Raw genomic sequence first — 23,856 nt, 5'->3', positions numbered from 1 at the left:
GAGTTACCATTATATGAAATTGCAGAAAGGTGTTCTGAGGTACACAATAAAGTCTGTAGGAACAGGCAAATGATAACACAGGACCACAAGTCATCTTTTTTTTTTTTTCCCCCTCATGTAGTTGTGAAGGTGAAGGCAGAGAATAGATACATGGGCTTATTCATCCATCATGTCTCCAATTCCTCTATGTTGTTGTCCTGGGAGGGGTGTATGTAGCAGCTTAGTAATTACAGCAGGACCTGCTATGAAATATCCTTGCACGCGCGTGCAGGAGTTCAAGGTAATCCCTTCCCAGACATGAAGCTGTCAGTAATGGTGAGCTGGGCTTTCAGGAGAGCTTAATGAAAGATGCTTTTGACCAACTAGTAAGAGAAGGTGATAGAATAGAAACTATTAGATTGCTGGAGCTATTTTAGATGTGCTCCAGCTGCAAAAATAAGAGGGTAGAAATGCCAATAGACGCCAGGTTCACACAATATAGAGAGGCCATTTGTAGTGAGAAATATTACTGTGAGCAGAGGCGAGTCCTCTGTCTCCCCACGTAGCTTACAATATATTACCTGCTTGTGTGCGACCTGCTTATGGTTTTCTATGGCTGAAGTTGTGTTAGTACTCTGGCTGTGTAATGAACAACCTCCTCAGCACCAGTCTCATCACTCCAGATTTCGGTCTGTCAAGGGGATTGCTTCATAAATACCGCGTTGCTCTGCTGCTCTGCAGACCCTGTGGTGATGGCAGGCTCCATCCTACGAATCGTGGCCTTCTGCTAGCTCTTGGGAAGCATCACCCTTCAGAGCAAAGCCCTTTGTCACCCCTTTGCCTGGGCTCCTTCTTGTTGCTGTCAATCATTTAAGGACTTGCTGAGTTACGGCTCATATGATGCTGGTCCCAGGCTTCAAAGTTCAGAACGTGGGATGAGGAGGGAGGATCCTGGTGCTGGCAATCACAGTAGTCTGCTTGAGTGGAAACACATCAGCTTCCTTAGTTAAGTTGCTAGGCCTTTACTAACCAAGAGCTTGCAAATGCAGAGAATTCCACACAAAAATGAGGTACCTTTAACATCTTATCTTTGCTTCAACTACAGAGTGCTTATTAAATTCTGATTATTTATCTATCTCAATGAATGATAAATCTGTCAAAAAAACTTTCACGTTTTCTGGTTAACCAAATAGAAACTTAGCTTGATTCTTAGATGGAATTCAAAACGGAAACTTGGTCTTTTCCAGTTAAAATAACAATGGGGAACTTGAATAAATTTATCACTGTTGTGAAATTTATTTTAGATTGCTGAAACAGCACAGTCAGCTCAGAAACATTTGGATTAAGTGGAGGGGGCGGGGGGGAAGAGTATATATCATGATAGGCTCTGTGCTTTCACAGAACAAGTCATTTTGTCTCGGATGATCGAAGGGATTGCAACCTGAATTAGCTGAATTATGAAACACCCAGAGTGGTTTAAGTTTATTGACCTCCAAGACATGTGGATGAAGCAGCAGTGGTTAATAGCACTACTTGCCTTTACATGTTTTTATTCCAAATGTGCAGATTTTGAATGGCTTCTGTAGGTTCTGTTTGGGATAACCTAAAGTGCTGCATGGGGAGGGAGGACTTTTGTGAGATCTTTGTGTTCTCGATTTTTTATTTCTGGGAAAAGTTATTGCTGGGTCTTTTGAGACTAATGTCTTGGGGTTTGAGCTTCCCCTCCTCTTAAGGGTTACATTCTGAATCTTGGGGCATCGTTAATGTATGTTTATTCATGCTTCAAGAGCTGTATTATTCTTCTCTAGCATTTTCACTGAAGATTAAACTGTGATGTAGCTATTCAACCTCCTCTGGAGGTCAGAGAGGGTCAGCGATTTAATCCTTGAAATATGTATTTAGGTTACAAACTCATTATGACAAAAGTGCTAATATTTTCCCCCAATACTTGCTTTGTGATATATGATTTACATTTCAAATTTGTTCTCTTTTTTTCCTTTCCCCCCCCCTTTTTTTGCCTTATGATGCTAGTTGTCTCTGAAATTAAACGTGTGTTGAGAAGGTAAAGAATCTGCTGTGCCACAGTACCAGAACAGGGATTAATGATACCCTAAACCCTGTGAATATGGCAATACAGACTCTCAGAAAATGAAAGAAGTAAAGCTTTAAAGTCTGAGTATGGCTTTAAATATCAGCTTTCCCAGAGTGATACACAAACTCTCTGCTGAACTAGATTAAATTATGTGCTTTTTATTCCAGGGGGTGGGGCTTAGTTTGACAATTTTATTCACTGCCCCATGGTTGCTGTTTGGAAGCATCACTGAAATCGATAAGAAGTTGTGTCTGGAAAGACATGGAGGTCTGATGCAGCGGTTCAGAGATGTACCCACCCAGTCAGCCCTACTATTAAAGCTCTTCACTATGGCCAGATCCTGCTTCCCTTTCAGTCAAAGGCAAAGCTGGTATTGATTTTCAGTGGCACCAGAGTTGGACCATATGTCTCAGGAAGTGCTGAGTTTGCAAGTTGTTTGGCTTAGTCAGCTCCCATTCCCTTTGGCTTGACACAAAGGTGCTGAGTATCACAGCTCAGTGCAGGGTGGTACACCATGAGCAGGATGTGCTCCTAAGCAGCATCATTGCCAAATTCGATGTGCTCACTGGGATGTTATTCCCAAAATGGAACATCTGTGCACACAGGGTGCACTACTTTGATACCTACATCTCTGTGGGCATAAAATCATAAAGTTGAGTCTTGGCAAAGGCTTCAGGAGCTTGTCTGTCTGCAGTGTGGGGCAGCATCAATGCCTGTCCTTGGAGAAGCTCACCAGCCTCCTCTTCACAACATTTGCAGACCCTTCTCAGGAGTGTCTATTTGGAGTACTATGCATTAAGAGTTCTGATAAGGCTAATCTTACCTACTGGTCATCTGGATTATGCCTGTACCCCATGCCCTCTGCAGGTACTGACATCAAAGGTTTCCAAATCTATTTCTCCTGCCCTTCTGTTGACTCTCAAGTGTGATAGCTGTCAGAGGATTGTGGTTTTGGGTAGCTAAGTCTGACTTCCCACCAGAAATGCCTTTGCAGGAGCCCACAGTCATCCCCATGCATGGGTAACCATGGGGGAGTGCCAGCTTTCATGTGACATGTGGCTTGTTGTCTACTGCCTTTGGGTCTGCTCTTGTTTGGTAATGAAGAAACAGGCCAGCTTGTCAAGCCTGTTTGAAATGAGCAATGCTGTTGGAAATACGTTCGGGGCAAAAAGACTAAATGAGGTTTCCCCTTCTGTTTGTAATTCTTGGCTAAGTGATGTCCAGATCATTTCTTTTACATTCCTCTTGGTAGGATGGAATGAGCAAGATGGGACTCTGCCCCAGCAAAGAGAATGGCAATTGTTATCTTGCCCATCAGCTGATTTACAGGCAACTATGGACTAATGACTTAAATTAGAGATTAACTTTGGTATTTATTTTACCTTGCTGAAGCTGCTGTTTGGTTTTTACCACTGGAGCTTTGAAGCCAGGCATTCTTGCACTGCTCCAGGAGCAGTGCAGAGGGTCAATCCAGTCATCCCTTTGACCTCATTCTGGTGTCTTCCAAGTATGTTCCCTACTCCATCACCACTTCTACCTGCAGCAGCTGATGTAACCCTGGGATGCGGGTGGGGCTTGACTCTGCCCTCCCAGCGCATGACCTCTGTCTTCTCCTGGGGAGTCATCCCCAGTGCTGGTAGATGAAACATCGTTTCCCTGCTGTGATGATGAGACTCAATTTGGCCCTAAACTCCTCAGCAGGGTTTGCAGTTTAACCTGCAAATACACACAGACAGCGCTACCTGCAGTAATGCTGGTTGCAAAATAAGCCCTCCGGAGAGTGGGTGAGTAGCTGTGCGCTAGTCATTGCCCTTCTCATCAGCACTGATGTTTGTCACATGCTGTTGATTCTGAAATGGATATCTGAAGAGGAAAATCAAGTTCAAATCGGTGTCGTTTCCCAGCCATGCCATTGTTTTGCCCCCTGTGGTTTTAAAAACTGCCTAGAAGTGATGCCTGTGAGCCATGAGCTGTTGGAGGAATGGGGTCTGCTTTTCTGGGGGTTTTAGCACATAGACACACCCCTGCAGTGGAAGGACCATCAGTGCCATTCCTCCTGCTCTGAGGAGTCAGTGCTTTTCCAGCCCGTAGTCATTTCTTATGAAGGAGTTTCCTTTGCATCCCTAATTTAGCAGGTCTGTGCGAAGGGTTTTTTCTGCAGCTGCTGAAAATGACACTTGAGGTGTCTAGGGGGCTGAGGTACCGATTTTTAGGACAGAAATGAAGCACCAGGAGAGGAGATGATGGGGCTGAAGGGAGGCATCTTCAGAGGATGCTAGGTGAGATGGAAGTGGGGAAAGGCCTTTTCCTCCTGCACACAGTCCCAGACGAGGGAAAAGGCAGAAACAGTGTGTGGAATTGAATCTGGGCTGGTTTACAGTGTTTGAAGATGAAGCTGTGCCTCCCTCCACCGCTAACCAGGGTGGCAGCTCCCACTTAACCTGTTGCCCATTTTCCTTTGGCTTGTCCATTTACAGAAGCTCTTAACTTTCTCCTTCATTACTGTGTGCATCCTCAGGACTACAGGGAACCGCTCTGTTCTTTCTGCAAAGTGTTTTCCCACACACGCTTTATTAAAGGAAATAGTTTTCTAGAAGTGTTTCTGTGAAAAATAATTGTTACACATGAATTAGCAGCTAGGACACAGCGCTGCGCAGTGCAAATGGTAGTGGAACAGGCAGTAATAATGCAGTTGTAATGAGAATACTTTGGGGCTTTGACCTACCATCCCAAAATAATTTCCCTGTGATGGTAGAAAAAGAAAATTACTCCCAACTTTGTACTGAAAAGGATTTTTTTTCAATATTCCCATCGCTGGAATGATTCCTGTTACATCTTGCACCCGAGCAAATCCCATAATTTTTGCTATTAGTTGCTAAGAAACAAATTATAATTGCTGCTCAAATTCTTTACTGGGTTTTACCCTCTTATTGCCCTGAAGTGCGTTCGTTTTCTTTTTTGGAGATTAAATGATCAATGAAGTAATTCTTTTCAAGAACAATTAATAATGAAAACATTTGCAGAGAACCACTGGAGTCTCTGCCTTGCCTGGGCCCAAACAAACCAGCGCAACAACAATCGCAGTGATTGATCAGTGAGGCGATGCGCAGCCACTCGGCTGAACCAGGCATTCGGCACGCAAATTAAATCATTTCCCAGTGATTGCTACCCTCTGAGTGTTGAGGAAAGATGATGTGTTTAAAACCTCTTGGAAATTAAGGAGAACAGAGGGTTTGGGTTGTTTTTTTTCCCCTGGAGTTGGACTGCAGCTGGGATGATGGGTGTGTGCAGCTCTGCTCGTCCCTCGGTCACCTGGGCTTGTCCTCCTTGGGGAGTTTAATTTTTTGAGGATTTTCTGCTTGTGAAGGGCAAAACCCCCAGTTCTGTGCATTTTTCTGGCTCATTCCTTTTTCTGGCCCTTTCTGAGGGCACTTGTGAAAAGTCCTGGCTGGGTATGTGGGGTGGGAGTCATCAGCATCCTGTGACTGATGTGCACATCAACATTGAGTTGAGGGAAGCATCTATCCCTGGCTGTCCCTGCAGCCCCTGGCTGCACCCCCCAGCACAGGACATGCTTGCCTGTTCTCCGAGCCTGCTTTTCACCCATATACTGAAACACCACTCTCAAGTATTTCTTGCTCATGTACCACTGCTGCTTTTTTGGACCCTGGACTTCCAATCTGCATCTCTTCCCATGGATAATTTCACTTTTTCCTGATGTTTCTGCCAACCTGCTGTCTCCCACATATATGGTCACAATTCAGAGATAACAAGCCCAGCCAGCAACTGGACTTTGCTTACACCCAGAGCCCATGAATCTGCCATAAATAATTTAATTTTCCTTGTTTTTCTTACCTCTTCAGGAAGTGGTTTCCATAACACAGCCTGCTTCCCCACACACACCCCAAAAATCTCTTTTTCTGTCTCAGTGAGGTAGAAATTAATCCTCTGACTGTCACTGTATTTACTGAATAACTTTCTGAGCACTTTTTTCTTAAAACAGGGGATAGGAACAGCTGAATAAATATTCCTGTATGTAGATGATACTAGAGTTTAATTTTGGCATCATTTCCAAATATAGCCCAGCTTTCTTCATGGGTTACAGTCTTAGCTCTGCAAATCACCGACGTCCAGTTGGCTCATTCTGATGTCAGGGTGTATAAATTAGAAGGCAAAATAAATTGCGAATTTAAATTCCTATTTTGAATGAATATTTAAATAGTCTGGAAATGTGGATGCCAGTATAAAGTGGTATCATTGAGAGTGCAGTGATCCTTTGGGATACTTGGTTATTCAGCGAGATTGAGTCACCCTTTCTTGAAGACACACGATGGGATATGAGCAACTGAAAATTCATAAATCTAAAAGAAACCTTTCCCTCTTGACTTATGGATAGTTATTACAATTTAATAAGGGTATTTCCATTGAATGTTTATTTTTTTAAATTTTTATTAAGAATCAAACATTGGTAGAGACTTTGACAGTGATAGAGTCATCAACAGCCAGGGTTAGAAGGGTCAGAGGTACACGGTGTCCCCACACAAGTGGCCCTTGCTCATGATTTCACATAGGCTTCTTCTGGTTCAGATTGTTCCCTGCTACAAATCCTTCCAAACTTCTTGCAAAAACTGTTGTAGAGTGACACAAGCATGTGAAGAGCAGTAAGCACCTGCATTTATAACATACTGTAACCGCTTTTTCTGGTCTTTTAGGTCCAGAGGATAGAGAATAGGATAAGGAATCCTTAGTTAAGAGGATGCTGCTTGTAACATGTTCATTCCCTTTTGGCTCAAGATCCCCATGTCTGTCAAATGAAAGAGTGCTGTTCACCCAGTTTGAAGAAATAGTTATTATCCTTAGGTTGAACCTTTCTAATCAGTATTATATTTAAATGGATGGGAAATCACAGCTATGGGATCCCCTGGTCAAACAGAGACCATACTCAAAGGTCAGCACTGGGCTCTAAGAAAATTCCTGTTCCTGTCGATGGGATGTAAGGGCCAGTGCACAACAATTTTATCCTAGGCTCTGCTTTTTCATTCTGCTAGTTTTTCCTTTCCTAATTTCTTCTGGAAAGCAAAACCAGGGGAGTCAGTGTTGGCATGCAAAGGACAGCGGAGCTTTAAGTATGTTTGTCAAAAGTTGTCCCATGTTAGTTTTCCTGTCTGCAGCAAACGTGACTGCCATTTCATAATTCATTAGAAGAGAGAGATGAACAGAATGGAAAAATATATCTGCTCTCTGAGAGATGCTGCCTGGCATCATAATGTTCGTTTCCATAGGCAAGTACAGATACCCTCTGAGGACTGAGATCTCTGTGGGGTCTTTTTCATTTGTGTTTCTATCAAGCAAAGGGAATTTTTTGCTTTGAAACATCCAGCTCAGCAAGCTTGTGTCACATTATTTTACATTATTTGGGGTCCACATTTGCATTCATTTAGCTGTACAAAGTCTGAAGGAGCAGCAGAGCGTGCTCCAGTGGGGTACACGCCAGGCATCTGCAATGCTAATGCCCAGCTCTGAAGTGAGAGCAAGCTCTGCAGTATCTCCTGCCCCCAGCAGAAGTGCTGCTTTCTGGCTATTGCAGAACCCTCTGTGCTGGAGAAGTGTGTGAATAACACGTTATTTTGCTAGGAAAATGTAAAAAAACCCCAAACCTCTAGGGGTGAAATAACTCTGTTGGAGTCAACCCAAGGGGAAATGTCTGCCCAGATTTTCCAGATTAAAGTAGTAAAATAAAATTTTCTGAGGCCTCAGCATTTTGTCTCAAGCAGAAGTCGCATCAAAACGAACACTTGAAATATTTCCTGTAGAAAGGAAGTGAGCAGGCAGCCTCTATGGAAAGGAACATGAAGTTGAGGATGATTTTTCTTTTTTCTTCTCTTTTTGGTAACATCATAAAGCAATTTGATTTGGGCAGAGAACTGTGGGTGCCTTGCAGATACTGTGAAGAGCCCCTGTTCCTGGTAAGATGAGTGCCATGAAGGCGGGCAGAAAAAAGCACTGAGGCTGCCTTGTTGCCTATTTGGGAGCAAGGATCAGATCCCAACAAGTTGCTTGAGGATACAGCATGCCAGGAGGAACCATCCCAGTGAGGACAAGCAGCTAGGGATTGGTTTGATGGAGGAAGGAGAAAGCCGATGGAGTGTGGTGTGAGGATCTGTGACTCCCGCAGCTGCGCGTTGGCCAGTGGCATCCATAATGCTCAAGGAAAAGCTGTCACAGGCTTTGGGATGTATCCTAATAGCCTGGGGAGGAGTTTTAGCCATGAAGATAGACAAATTGGTCTGTCTTTGATAGATGGTGGTCACAAAGAATTAAACATGGTCTGAACATAAGAACCCAAATGGAGATGTCAAAGTCCAAGATGATCCACAGGTCAGAGATGTGAATGACAGGGAGAGCAGGGAGGGGTTGGGAGAAAAACAAGGTCTTGGCCTGCATAGCAGCACACCAGCTTCCTCCTTTCCTGACGCAAGCCTGGCTGCTGCTGCTCGCTGCAGGCTCGGGCAGGATGAGCTGTCAGCCCTTCTTCCTGGCAGGAGGCAGTGAGCCTTCTCTGAGGACAACTGCTGTGAGTTCCAACCAGCTATGCTTCTGTTCTCATCCAGTAAGCCCTTGGAGGGAAATGGAGCCCTTGGAGCAAACCCCATCATGAAACTCCTTCAGCTGCGGATGCCCCCACCACAAAGGCTCACCTGGGAATTTCTTTGTCTTGCAAGAACAGCAGCAGTTTTTGTGCGTGGGGCATCAGGGAAAAGAAAGGTCTAGAAGTCCACACTGGACTTTCCCAGATGCACAGGCAGTAAGTACCTTGTGTGATGCCTACAGGCAGAAAGTCCAAGGAAAATTACTTTCCAAAGGAGAGAGTCAGGGCAGGGAATGGCAAGGTGTTTACCTCTCAAACATTTTTTTTCACTGAAGTAGAAATCCCAGTGAAATTTCTGTTCTAAAGGTCAAATTAGAAAGCTTTCATCCCCAGACTTGTAAACTATTTCTCAAATCAGTGACTCTAAAAATTATTCATTAGAACACCAGCTCTTAAACTAAAATTCTATTAAGCTCTGTATCAAAGGGGGTTTTATTCCAGGCTGCACAGCCCGCTGTGTAGTCTCAACACAACAGCAAGGACATGGGCAGAAGAACTTAATCTTTGTGTATTTGTGAAAGGGATGACATAAAACCTTGCTTTTAAAAAGTCAGGCACAGGTTTTATAGAGACAGTGTTTAGAGATATTAGAGCCATAAATATCAGGAGGCAAATCTTGTCAAGTGTTTCGAGAGCAAAAAGCTTTAATGCCTTTGTGGGTGCTAGTCATCAGTTAAAGTGCTTTCAGCCTGCCTTCATCCAGACGGGCTATGATTTCTTCAAGCCCATGTCCTCTAAAATCTGAAATTGATTGAGATGCACTAGAATCTCATCTTCAAGACTATTTTATGGGCCAGATTAGCATAGTTTATAGTCTACAGCCAATGAAGTCGTATTATTCCATGGGCAGCGATGCAAATGACTTCTGTCTCCATCTGGTTGTGTGTTTGGTCCAGGATATGAAAGTATGCTCTTTTGTATGTGGAGCATTATGCAAATGTGAGGAAAACAATTTGGATGAGGGCATACAAGCTCTCTCTTGGTAGAAAGTTCTTAATTCAGTCTGAAGCAGAAAGACTTGGCCAGACTCTCTGATCACTTGTTTGTTGGGGGTTTTTTTTCCCAACAAGGCATCATTGCCAACTAATTCAGAATACCCTTGAGATAAGTCATATGGTCCTTAATAACAAAAATATCCCGTTGACTTTGATTAAGGGACTGCATACAACCTTAAGCATCATTCTGAATCGTAGATTGCTGGGATCATCTTAAAATTATAGAAGGGGGATGAGAAGGCAAACCCCATTATGCTCCATAAATCTCTCTAAGTCATGCTTGAAAATTGCCTTTAGGTTTCTTGGCTGTATCTGTGGACATAAGCGGATTGGTGGTTTCATGTATATGAAGGGGTTACTGCTCCTTGCTTATATCATTACTTCCTATTGTGTGAGTGCTTCAAAGTTCATTTAATATGTGTAGTGAAGGTCAGTTCTTACCAAGCTAATTTTTAACCATTCAAGTTCTCCATATCCAAATCACAACCAAGCCTCAAGGATGAAATACCAAACTAAAGACCCTGTAAAATTTACATGGGCTAAAAAAAAAACCCCTTTAAAAAAAATCTTCTACCAAAGAATGTATTGATTGTTTAACTGAGGTATCAGTAACCTAATCAGAGATGTACTTTTAGTGCAGTTACAGTGGTGCCAACATGTAGAGTGCATAGAACCCAGTTCCTGCTAATTCCCAGTGCTGTTGCAGTGGCACACAGAGCCTCACAGGTGTGGGTATTGCCTGCCCTGCTCCTCCTGCACTTGGTCCAGCTGACATCAGCCTTCCCAGGAGAGGTCCCTACAGCCCTGCCTGCCCCTGGGGTTGTTTTCTCTGGAGAGGGTGGTGGCCATGGTGATGGTGGGGTTCTTCCCCACCTGGGCCTTGACTCTGGGTATTTCTATACATTTGCTGTATTAATTGCCTTTTTTTTCCCCTTGATTCCTGTCTCTTATGTCTGAGGTTTAATCAGTCTGTTTTCTATAAGCTGTGGTCTTGCTTGTGGTTCTCTTTGTTGCAGCCAAATGCTCTTTTGCCCAGTCCCATGGTGTGTTCCTTTGGTGAGGAGGACCTCCAGGTTTATGCTCACAGCTTGGAGGCCTGTTTCCCTCTGTGGCTGCACCAGCCATCCCTTTGCTGGTTTTGTGTGGTTGTGTTCTCTGGGTCCCATGTTATGATCTCTTGGTTTTCCTTCATCTATCAGGGTTCCCTCAATAACTCGTCTTGCAGGGCTGATGATCCATTTGAAGATACAGGTAGTCATATAAATGCAGGTATTATGCTTTGGTAGCTCCTTGCTATTAACTTCAACTAAGTAGATCTGCCAGCAAATTCACTTTACAGAAGTCTCCAGAGATAGATTTTAGGTAAAATAAAGCAGCATAAAAGCCTGAATATTAGTCATGTTTTCTTTTGTAAGCTAAAATTCGGTGATGTACAAAGGAGTGATTGATGTATATATGTTTTTGTTAGAATATGGTAAAAGGAGAAATAGTTTCATATCAGTTAAACAAGAATAATAGATAAAAACTGTATTGCCACTGCTTTTCTAATCATTAGGAACAAAACCCTTACATGTAACGACAAAGGGCACGCTGACGGTGTATGAGTGTGTTGCAGTGTGTCACACAGGCAATGCACAGCTATGCTTCCTTCCACATGATACAGGCACAGAAATTGGCTTTCTGAAAGACATGCAGACACCTGCCACTGTCAATTTGAATCATTTACTGTTCATGCCATTTTCTATAATATTTTTTACTTTGTTTAATAGTTCTAAAATAGCCATCTTGCCTGGAGTTGTCTCTTGATTTCAGAATTGGCATAATTATGACAGCATTTTGGATTCTAAAAATATTCTATGCATTAAAAAAGAAAAGGAAAACCATGGAAACCCTCCTGGCAAACAAAGGTGGGCAAAACAGAGCTCAGCTCTCACAAAATATCAGGGTCTCGCTGTCAGGTCACCGATGACCTGAGATGGGAAGCCTCCTTGTTTCGCCCTGTTCTCAAACGCTGTAGCCACTCTGCTTGGTTTGGGGTCTTCACGATAGAGCAGTTTAGGCTGTAAATGAGAAAAGATATAAATAGAAAAAGTAGAGGTCAAATAGGACATTGCTCCCGCCAGCAGGAATTAGTGAGCTGATGGGCATCTTGTTTGTTTGCTCATCCTTCGATGTCATCTGTGAAGTATTTATATAAAAGACCAAACTTTGATTTCCAGGACTCACCTAATGGTCACTTCGAGAAAGAATTGCCAAATATCATAAAGTACAAACCCAAGGAGGTTCTGATAAAGGATACAAAGCTACAGCTCTTTTGTTTTGCTTATAATTGAATCTTCTTTGCTACAAAGACTGATTTTTTGTATGTAAAACTTGGGGAAATTTTTCATTACTCTAGCCAAACTTGGATAATTGTTACTGTGAAAAGCCATATGTTTCTGATTAAAATTTCCATATGCCATTTACTGAGACAAACTACCCAGTCTTAAGGGGCTTTGGATCGTTTCAGATTGTTTAAGCTTTTATTAAACCACACCGGAGGATTTGGAAGGAGGTCATTCAATGCGGTACCTTCCCCGAGCTGGAAAGCTGATGGACTTGACAGCTGCTGCTGGCACCTTCTGGGCTTTTGAGTGTTTTTGAGGAATAAGCACCTGTATGAGACTGGCATCACTTACCAGAACCTGCATGAGCTGTATCACTAAGCATTAAGGAGGAGTTTTAGTGGAGGCTGCAGAAAAATCTAGTAATGCAAGACAAGACATTCAAGGTCGCATTCAAGGGGGGGTCTTAGTGTGCACATGCTAATAGTGTGTTGCACTCTAGTGCATTTCAGCCTTAGATGTCAAGTTTTGGTGCAAATATTGGCTACTTAAATCTGATTTGGGACACATGGTTTGGGTACTCATCCTCAGAGATGTGCAGACTCTGACACAGAACTTAGATGACTTCTCCTGAGTCGTGTCATCGCTGGCACAGGGTGTCAGTGGTACAAATCCACGTGGTTTTGGCAGATTAAATACCTACAGCCTTATACTCATATGGGTCGGTTAAGTCCAACGTAGAATTGATACAGTGGAGATGAAGTTTAAATGACATCCTCATTCATTAAATAAGGTCTCAGGAAGTGTTCATCACGATAGCGTGTCTGTATTCCTGCTAAACTTCCCTGATATACTCTCCTCTTTGCATTGAGAACATTACTAATCGCATCCTCACGTGATGCTGGAGTTATGGGAGTTCACACAGTGTTTTCCTGTTTTCAGTGGAGACATTGGTGTGGTATCATATGCTCCCAATAAACCTGACACACACCCCCCCCCCCAGCTTGGAAAGCATTAATAGTTTCTTCCTCAGTTGCTTCTCTTGATCAGTTCTGTCAATTGCTGTCTAAAGAGAAAATGCTCAAGTTAAATAGGCCAAAGCATAATATGTGAGTATATTTTTCTCTAAGTCATGCAAATGTTTGATCCTGATTATTAGAAATCAGAAATTTAATATAAAAGCCTGATTAATCATTGGTGCAAGTGACCCAGGGTTCCTCATGCAGATGTGTGCTGCTTTCACTAGTCAGGGTAAGTTTTACATCTTTCTTCTTTCTGGCATCTACTATCATTTTCAATCCCATGAATAGAAGCAGTGGGGTTGTCATGGTCACATACTGCCTAGTGCCACAAATCCCTGGACTGATGATGTATTTTTACCAAAACCAGGTGCGGGGATCCTGGCTCTGACACGAAGCAGTTTCTCTTCCTATCAGCAGTCCTCTATTCTAGTCGTGTTTTGTTTGTTTCATGTATAAATATTTTTATTGAAATTAAAACTCCTTTCTTTTTTGATCTGTGCAGTGATAGATCACTGTAATTGAAGCAATTCGCACCCTCAAAACTTCAATTAAGGCGCCTGCATGCTAAAACTTAATGAACTTACCACTTCCAGGCGTTGCTTTGCTACATCTTGTTCTCTCTCCTATTTACTGATGCTCGTTGCATCACATCTCACGTTTAACTGTAACCTCCTTAAATGACCTTGTCTTTTCCCTCTATTATAAGGTATTTAGTACCCCATGGGGTACTTTTATTAATCATAATGTGATTATTTTCAGATTTTTTACATACATGTGGCCAGGTCTGAGTGAGAGAACCTGTGGGACTCTCAGGTGTGTTAGCATCAGGCCACCAGACTGTCCCACCAGCTTCCAGAGCTGCTACTCCATCGCAGCATTTCATGTGTCTGTGCAGTGCCCTGTAGCTATACCTTCCCATTTATCATGGCCCACGTTTCCCTCTGGTTTATCCCTAACTGAACCTGGCTGCTGAAGCGTGATTAAAGCATAGTTAGTCTTTCTACATGTTCTGGAAAGGTGGTCTTGACCTCCCAGTGTCAAGGATTCTGAACCTGCTGCTTTCCGTTGTAGATTATTCCAGCAACTGATCATCATCACTCATAGTAAGAGTAATTTCTCATCTCTGTTTCCATGACTCCAGCTTCATACCACTGGTTTTTTGTTCCATCCTCCACTGGGTTAGCAAACACTTCAGAGATGGCTTTGTCTCCTCCTGACGGTACTTCTGCATGTAAACCAGAAATGTCTCACTTCTTGACCTGTTCTCAAGGCTTTTGCTGCCTCCCTCCCAAATCTGAAATTTTCTTTTAATCTATGTTCTCAGCTGTTTTTAAAGTATTTGTGGGGTTTTTTGTTGGTTTGGTTTGGTTTATTTTTCAAAACGTGGGCAAGAGTACTGGTGGTGGGAACCAGGGATCTCCTTGACAATGGACACTGGAGAAACAGATCAACAGTAAAGTGTGGAAGAGGTTAACAGGAAAGAGTAGGAAACAGAAAAAGGAGGTAAAATAGGATGCAGTGAGAAGAAGATGAGTAGAGGCCAGCAACAGATGCAGAATAGCCATGCCATGTCTGCTTGGGCACAGTGGCAGGTCCAGCAGCCGGACACTGTCAAACCTCAGCTTTCCAAGGTCACTGAGTTTGGTTCAGGGGCAGTTTCCAGTGGAGAGTGAGCTGGTGTTGAGGGAAATGGGGAGGTGTGATAGTCCTGCTTCAAACCTTCCAAAACAGTTAAGTTTCCAAGAAAAAAACGAACTTTCTGCCTTAGTAAGTGTCCTGGCATTTTTTTGTGGTTTTGGTTTTTAATTGTTGAATAAGAACGAAAGTCATCATGTGTTAGGCAGGGTCTTTGGGCATGGGGGAAGGCAGAGGGGAACTTAATGCTCTCGTCAGGGGAGGCACATACAGCCCAACCACTTAGGCTGTAATTCAGAGTCATTCTGCAGCTCTGAGGGTTACTTTTTTCCTTCTTTTGCCCATTGATTTTTCATCCCATTGATTTTTAATGCCAAGTATAGAGAGCCATTTCTTACCTACTGTCAGGGCAGGGCTAGAGGTACAGTGGACAGCGGTGTTGCCTTTGGAGAAAGAGAAGAAACCTGGGAAAGAAGTGTTAGAGTGCTACTTCTGCGACAAAGCTTCCTGCACAGGGGGTTTCAGCACATCAGTTTAACTTTTGTTTAGCAAGTGGTCCCACCTCCAAGTATGGTAGGAAATTTCGGTGCAATATTCTGCACCCACCTGAGCAGGAGCTCGTAGGAGAGGCTTTTGTCCGCTTTGAAAGCGTGTGAAAGCAGAGGAGAGCCTCTCAGGTCTGCACATCACTGAGCTGTGTGCTTTGTAACCATTCAGCAACATGAATATTGTTCCTAATTTCTCAGCAAAGACTGCATGGTGGTTGCTGAAATGAAGTTTCTTATTAGTAAAAAATCTTAACGATATTACTGTTAACACAAGTTACTATTTAGGTATTGCAAAGATAAATTTGAAGTGTGGATTTCAGAATGCACGAGCGTAATCAGCCTAATCAGTTTGATGAGGCATTAGCCTTTCTTATAATTATCTTAATCTTGTTAGTTTACTGGGAGCCAGACTTTGAGGACATGCACGAGGCTTTCCAGAACTGAGAGTTGACTTTCAAAGCTCGATACTTTGCACTGTGAGCAATAGTGATTCCTGGGTGTTCAACCAAGCAGAGACTTCTTTTCCAGGTAGTCAGGCTTTTCATAAATACAGAGCTATCTGTGTTGTCATCAAACAGGGTTATTTCTTCCTTGGAAAAATAAAAAATAAAACAAAGTTAGAGGTCTAGGTCTGCATTTAAACTGAGTCATGTACTTTTTCTCCATGCTGTTGCAATCAAGAGTTGCTGGGTCACTGAGCTTTGTGGCTGATTTGTAGGATGTGTAATGAAAGACCTTTCCCATTCCTATTCCCTCCCCTGTGATTAACAGGAGAATTCCCTAGGGCACAGTGCAAGTCGGCTTTAAAGCGCAGGCTCAGAGTCGATGCAGTTTTTCTTTCCTGTGTTCAAAAGCCAGACCTGGGTATGTTTGAGGGGGGGTTAAGGATTCAGGCTTGAAGAGTGAATTCTGTCGAATCTCTAAAATGTGGGGGGGGTGTCTGTCTGTACATGGCCTGAGGTGCTGATTCAGTCAATGTGGAGGAAGGCAGCTACACAGAGAGGTGAAGAATCTTCCACTGTATATAATTTAAGACTTACAAATGCCTATGCAATGGTTTTCCAGCACATCTATATGCGTGTACATAAAGCATCTGGTTTGGTGGTTGGACTTGTTTTGCTTTTACATTACTTTTTCATTTTTCAGAAATAATATGAACCTGGAAATGTTTCTTAATAGCACATTTACTCCTCCAGGCAGCAGTTTGGGTTTAGGCTGTTGTTCCTTATGCAACTGTCCTCAGTGAGGAGAAGATCTGTTCTTGTGCCTGTATGCAGTCAACATATATTTAAATCTATGGGACTGGCAAGTGGCCAGAGGAATGTCATAGTTCCTGAAAAGTGCCATTCCCCCTTTTGACAGTACTTAGGGCAGAAAACGTGTATCTATTTTCACTGATAATGGGTTGGGTTTTCTTCTGTTTTCCTTCCTTTTTTTCCTGGAAAAAAAAAAAAAAAAGATAGGGCACAGAAAATGCCCCCACTCCAAGTTAGAGACTCAGACTGTGACTTGGGACTGGGAAACACTGTGATTTATTGTCTGCCTGTACCTCTGCTGAGTGAACCTGCTGTTAGACTGACACCCAGGTTCCATCAGGACTGGTTTTGAACTCGAGTGTAGGTGTGAATCTCCTGTGTGGACCCTCCCTGAAGCAAGGAGCATTGCATGGCAGGACGAGGCCAGGAGGGTTGGACTAGTTCTGTTTTCACTGGTAATTCACTGCAGTGCAGCAGGCTTTTTAAGTCCCCACAATATTTATCCACTAAAATGCAAATGAAAGAGCTGAACTAACATTGTGATAAGATCCCAGGAATGATGTAACGTGCAGTGTAAGGGTATGACAGAGTGGTACTACAAATGTCACAATGACTATCAGCACTACAACAAATTGTCACTCACAACTCCTACTGTAACTCCCCTTTTTCCTGGATTTTATCCTGAACTTGGCTTTAGCAGGAAGGGTCCACGAAAAAGCTTTCTAAAATGAATCAGTGACTTCTCCTGATTTTATTTATAAGATTTTTTTTTTAAGTATGCATGCCACTGCTTCCAGAAAACATTTTCAAGAGGGGATAAAAATCAAGGCTTAATTTTTCATCCTTGTAACCTTATAATGATGTTCCTACTAGTTCCTGCTGTTAAATATTTATCACCTGTGTGTTTTCTCTGGTTCCCAACTGCACTGACAACAGGTTTGTAATCACCAAACCACAGCTCAGCTACACTGAAAGCAAAAGGGGAGGAAAAAAAAAAATACCAAGAAAGAAGATGGAAATGCAGGGGACTGTTAAAGATAAAAGGCTTGCAAAGTGATTCAGTGTATTAGTGCTCCTGCGCAGCAGCCGATGGTGCTGATCAATACCTGGTGCCACCGCTCAGCTCCAAGTCGCCTCATCACTTAATAGCAAGTTTCTTGAATTCAGTGTTCAAAGGGGAGGGAGATGCATTTTTCCAGTGTACAGCCTCTGAAGGAGAGGAAAAGGAGAGAGGTGGAAGGAGGAATCTAATTTAATTAAAGCACTGTGTGGCTAAAGTATGATTATTAGAGAGACTTCCTTGTGGGAGAGGAAGGGTTTCAAGACATGGGTTGCAAGGGCATCAGTAATAAGTCTGCTCAAGGGAAGTGGAACGGGCTTATAACATCACTGAGGTGATCATTTGCAGCAGTAATACTTCATAAATTCATAAAACAACTAGCAGCATTACAGGTTAGTGGCTTTTTTCTAGGTGTGTCTTATGCCCTGGATAAATCAGCACCTCCCCCCCCTTACCTGCAGCCTGCGGAGATGTTTTTGCTGGTGTTGCTGCCATAACAGCTTCCTGCTGCCCCACAATCCACCCAGGTTCCACCAACCCACCTTCCAACCTCATGTTCACTCTGTCACGCAGCAAAATCCCAATGAACCTTCTGTCCTTTTTATGAGAAGACAAAAACAAACAACAAAAAAATCCCCATTAAAATCCCTTTAATTGAGTTCTTTCTCTTTTGGCAGATCTCGAGAACTTCAAAACCAGGACGAGAAGCACGGTGTCTGTCCGTCAGGGCCAGGGCATGGTGCTGCTGTGTGGACCACCGCCACATTCAGGAGGTAAACCCCTTTCCTTCTCCTGCTTTCAGCACTCAGCAGCGATTTGCAGGGGTTTCATTCTCAGGGTGGGTCTCAGGAAGATTAAAATGTCACACCTTGAAGGAGAAGATTTGATGGTCCCAGGATGTTAATGAGTCACGCTGGGTGACTGAATGCACAGGGAGATCTGCAGTTGGGTGTAAATGCAGAGAAGGACCCTAATTTTGCTGCATATGAGTATACAGTTGGGATGTGAATTGATGCAAACTAGAGCGATGTGTGTATCACTTCCTGGCATAAATGCCTCGTGTGGAGATATGGTGACTGGTGCTGGTTCATGTAAGCTGTGGGAAGGAAATTGTGTTCTGTTTGCTCAGGTGATTTGGGAGAGAGCTTTGGTGTGGGTGTATGTGCTGGTGATGATAAAAACATTCCAGAAAGGGTCTGGCTTTATGTCCTGTTCAGATTCAGTGTATGGGAAAGAGCATCTTACAGTGTCTAGGAGGGGAGCGTGTTTCTGGTGCCCAGAAAGGCAGGAAACTGAAGGGTGATTATTTCCCTTGATCGTTTGGATGGGGGATGACTTCCTACATGACCACTATCTATGACCTGCTCTATTCCAGCTAGAAAATGATCTAAATTGTAGCCAGATCCACAATTAGTCTTAATTGATACAATTACAGATTTGTAACTAAGCTGGGCTGGAGTTATGCAGGTGGTTGTTTTCTGGTTTCTGTAGAAAATATTTAATGGAAAATCAAAATAGGTCCAGTTAATTCAGTCTGAGACCCTTGTTCTGCAGGATCTGATCATCTCTGTGACAATATTTTCATTCTCTTTGCCTTCCTCCTAAGGTTAGAAATAAGGATGAGTTTTAAAAGTCAGAACTGCAAAGTTAATGCTTTTCAGCCGTGTGCATCGCGTTTCCGTTAGCCAACTGCAGGTCTCCCAGTGGAATCGAAGCTATTTGGTCTCTAGCAGTCACTGCACAATTACCACAGCTATCTCCTGTTCCAGCTCTGGGCAGATGGAGGTTCATAGGAGAATATCAGATATCACTGGGAAGTAGCTGCACATCGGAAAACCGCCGTGTTTCATCGGCAGCTTCCATCCCCAGGGTCCCAGGCAGTGTTGGCAAAGCAAAGCTGTAGAGATCAGTTCCTTCCAATACCCCCATATCCCACTGCTGGGATATAACATTGCAAGTGTTTAACATTGTAGTGCAACAGTAAAAAACGTTCAGGTTAGGAGTGAAAAATAAGACATCACATTGAAAGGGCGAGTAGTGTTATGAGAGAGAAAATGCAGCCACTTATTTTGGAATTTGATTAGGATGGCAAACCTAACTTCATCCTCCTTGCCAAGAGTGTCTGGGAACATTAATGACAAAAGCTGAAATGTAGGACTGGGGAAAAAAGTACACTTTTATTATTATTACTATTATTATATCTTTAAAAAAAGAAGGAAAAAAGCAAAACTCTTCAGTTTGACACTAGCTGTTGCCCTGATGATGATGGCATTCATTACAATAGTAGAAGTTTGGAAAAAATACCCCATCTTGGCCAGTTCCTAAGCACAGAGCTTAAGGATATCCTCCTGGGTGTGTCAAGAATTTATACCTGATGGGGAAGACTTCCCAAGTGTCTGAGGAGGGCCCAGTGCCCATGTCTCCTCTGTTTTGAGGAGGCTCAAGTGGCAAGGCCCAGAGCCCCCCTTTAACTGAAGAGATTTGATGAAAGAAAAATAGTAATTTAGAAGGGAATTATTTCCTGTCCACTCTTGTGTCAGTGGTCATCTTGGTCTTAAAAAATGTGGATTTTGCTTTAAAAAAAATAAACCACAAGTAAGGTGCATCCAGACCTTTACCCTTTTGACTGTAGTTTGCTCTAATATTCTGCTACTTGGAAACATCCAGATTTAAAGAACAAGCAGCTCAGATTGAAATGATGTTGCCCTACATACATAAGTTGTTGAGGGTTTTTTTTGTTTGTTTGTTTTCTTAACAATGCCAAATAAAGAGCTTCCTACTGTTCAGACATTGCAAGAAATTTGTCCTGAAAATGAGTCCAAATGATTAACAAGTATTTTCAGCATCATAAAATGGTACAGCCTGCACAGAACAACTGGGGCATAGTCATGTATTGTCCCAATTTTTAGTTTAATACGAGTTGGGGATTCAGCAGATTAATCTAGGGGCACCCCTCTTCCTCCCCAGCTCTGGTACCCCAAGATGAAAATGCAATGTGTATTTCTTGCAGTGTGGTTTCAGCGGGGAGTCCTTGTTTTGTCAGGTCAGTGCATCCTGGTGTTGCATTTTGTTAAGCAGCATAATGATGTGATTGCCTCCTGTGATGAAGTGCTTGCTGAGTGCTGGAAATTTGGAAAATAAATGTTCATCTGGAGCTCAGGAAGTCGCTGGACTGAAAACCAGAATAAATGCAAATCAAACATTTACTTCTGTCGTATTTTCTGCTCTTGGAGCAGTAGATGTCTGAGTCCCCAAAGCCAGTCCTGCTCTATTTATGAAAGTTTTTAGTTCTTTTCCTTCCCCATTTCTTCCCTTCTACGCACTAAATCAGTGTAAGAACCAGCAGACACCTGCCTGGGTAGTTAGCATTTTCTGGAGATAATTACCCTGTGTGTGAAGGGTTTTCCCTCATTATTTCCACTGCTTTTTTTAATCAGAAAGCCTAATGATGGTCATGTGTTGACCGTTTTACCTATGAAATTCTACCCAAAAAATTATGTAAGAGTAAACGTTGCTATGGGAACATGGTGTTCAGGGCTGGTGTGAGAGCACCAGCTGTGGGTATTTAAGTAGACAAGAGAGAACAGTCAAAAAACCTAACAGTGCATATGTAGTTGAAATTTGGCTTTGGTTTTGTTGTGGCAAACACAAGAGGCTCCATCCCCATCGCTACCACGGCGTTGGCTTGGTAATTGAATCGCAATAACAGGGTTTGGAAATGGGAAGAACATCAAAAAGTTTTCATGACTTTTTTGATGAGCCTAGTGAAGGTGCCTCAGCATGTCTTAAGAGGAGCTCTATTGCTTGGATGCCATAAAACAATGTTATATTGCTTTACGTTTCCAAAGCCGTGCTAGATCAATACCATCTGCTGTCGCTCTCCAGAAGAGCTATGGGAGTAATCGATGGGGGGGATTGCTAGCCAAAGCAAAAAACCCAACAGAGAAAACAAAACACAAAACCAACCTTTGGTTTGCCCAAAGGGTTTAATTCCACTGTATTTTTTAAGCCTTTTCCGTTATATTTGGATATATTTAGAAACCATGAAGCATTTCAAAGCAGTTCTCCATCTGAGCTCTTGGTAAAAAGCTTTTCCTTTTGAGAAGAAGGTTTTCAGGTTTAGCTTTTCTTGTTTGCCTTTTTTTCAGTATCCTTAAACAAATGTGGCAAGATACCTTTATTTGGTAGGATAAACTTAATCAGAATAAACAAACAGCCCTTAAAAAGCCAAAGCAAACGTTTGTGTTTCTCACAGCTCTGAAACTAAGTTGCGTTCCATGGGGGATACGCCTGGGAAGTATTTGGAGGTCGCTGTCTTTCTTACTTTATCTCCAAATTTTAAGACCAAAAATGATCCTTTCTGCCAAATAGTTCTTTTCATTAAAGTTTGTGGGAACTGAGTCATTTAACTGGCCCTTTCACTAGATTTATTTGATAGTCAGGGCAGGGTTAGTTAATATTTTAATAACTGCAGTTCTCAAATACCTTCTAACATCCCTGACATTTCACTGGGAGTCTAGGGATAAAAAAAATACAATCATAGAGAAGTATGGACATTTCACTTGACGGGCTGATAGCATGCCCATAAGCATCCAGACCAAAGCAAGCTGTAAATCCTTCCCCCTCCCTTCTTGAGGAAGATGAATGAACTTGTCTTTCAGGATTTCTTTCACTTCCCCACCCCCATTTTCTCTTGGTTCATCTGTAGAAGATCTATACACATCATGTTCTCATGGCATTTGACTTCCTGCCTCGTGGGAAAACCCTACAGAGTTAGAGATCCAGATTTCCCGTGCCCTGAGAGATGGTGAAGGTACACAGAGAACTGCTGAAAGCAATCTCCTGATTACTTGTTTATTTAACTGATGTTCCTTTTGCATTCCCTAGAGGTATGTCATGTTTGGAGATCTCGCTCCTACCCCATACCTCCACTCCACACATCTATAGCATATTTATTTTCTCTCCTCCTAATTTATTTTAGTAATCTGTGGAAGAAATGTCAGGTGATTTTTTTTTAATTATTATTATTATTTTATAGATAGCAAAGTGCTTAAATATGTAGCTGGAAACCTGCTGATGTTTGTAGAGGATGTATGTCCTCCTGCCCACTTGCTTCTGGGCACAAACAACATTCCTAGTGACCCAGGAACTGAACCTTCCCAACAGGATTTCCAGTCCTGAACCTCAATCCCCACACCTTGCTGTGGACTCAGGCATCCTTCCTGAGCACTGGGCAACCCAGATGAACAAGGGAAACAGTTAAAGGAAAACAAGTTTCCTGTGTCTCTGCAGTGCCTGTGTTCTCAACAGGCTTGTAAAAGTCCATCTTCCCAAAGAGGAGGGGATTCATTAAAGCTCAGTTGTTCAAATAACTCTTTCCCATCTGATGCCATTCCTCCTGTTGGAAGCGCCACCGTGGAGTCTGTGTCTGAGCTGAAATGTTGACAGAGAATTATTCTCATGTCTTTTCACATAATGGATGTGTTCAGGTTTTCTCATTCTCTCCTGCCTTCTTGTTTCCCCCTCAGTAGCTAGGAGAACTTTTAGTTCTGTTGCACAGCTTAATCAAGTAGAACTAACCAAATTTTAGCATTTGACAGAAGAGATGGCAATTCTGATTTCATCTCAATCTCAGCCTCTCATGCTGTACGGTAGGTAGTGAAGTGTGGACACCAGACATGTTTTCAGAAAGCACTTTACTGATTACAGTGGTGCTAAGACCACTCCTGTGCTCTGCAGAAAAATGATTAGTGTGTGCTTGCTCATCTGCTAAGTTTTTCTTTATTTTATATATATATAATATGGACACTTTGTGGGCTGGAAACAGCAAAAATGTTTTGGCTGTAAGTCTGGCTGATGGCCTCTGTTATGTGATGCATGGTTTGAGGGGGCTGTCTCACAGAATCACAGGGGTTGGAAGGGACCTCCAGAGGTCATCGGGTCCAACCCCCTGCCAAAGCAGGGTCCCTGGGACAGGTCACACAGGTCAGCATCCACACGGGGCTGGAATCTCTCCAGAGAAGGCGACTCCACACCCCCCTGGGCAGCCTGTCCCAGGGCTCCCTCACCCTCACTGTGAAGAGTGCAGATGGGTGTGGAACTCCCTATGCAGAATTGTCTCGTAAATTAATCTATCACACAAAGTGCAACCTGTGTTTTCTCATGCTGATCCAACTCCTGCTGCATAATACAGGGAGGAAAAGGGTGGAAAAAGAGTGGGAAAACTCGTGAGAACAGTGCAGAGGGAAAAAGGCAATTATCAGGCATTTTCTTACCATCAGAGAATCGATGTGTGG

At 42.8% G+C, this 23,856-nt stretch overlaps 1 protein-coding gene across 1 annotated transcript in view; it reads left to right on the top strand.

Moving 5' to 3' along the window:
* LOC311196185 (contactin-4) overlaps positions 1-23,856 on the top strand; it is a gene marked incomplete at both ends in the record, with an annotated part of 151,234 nt that overhangs the window by 34,664 nt on the left and 92,714 nt on the right. Inside the window, one exon of the mRNA XM_084269693.1 lies at positions 18,238-18,333. Coding sequence (XP_084125819.1) covers positions 18,238-18,333 — 96 coding nt within the window. The remainder of the gene's footprint in view (positions 1-18,237; positions 18,334-23,856) is intronic.

This window comes from Gallinula chloropus, assembly GCF_964237585.1.
Source record: "Gallinula chloropus genome assembly, chromosome: 12".
NCBI lineage: Eukaryota > Metazoa > Chordata > Aves > Gruiformes > Rallidae > Gallinula > Gallinula chloropus.
This window is presented reverse-complemented; position numbering and strand designations above follow the sequence as displayed.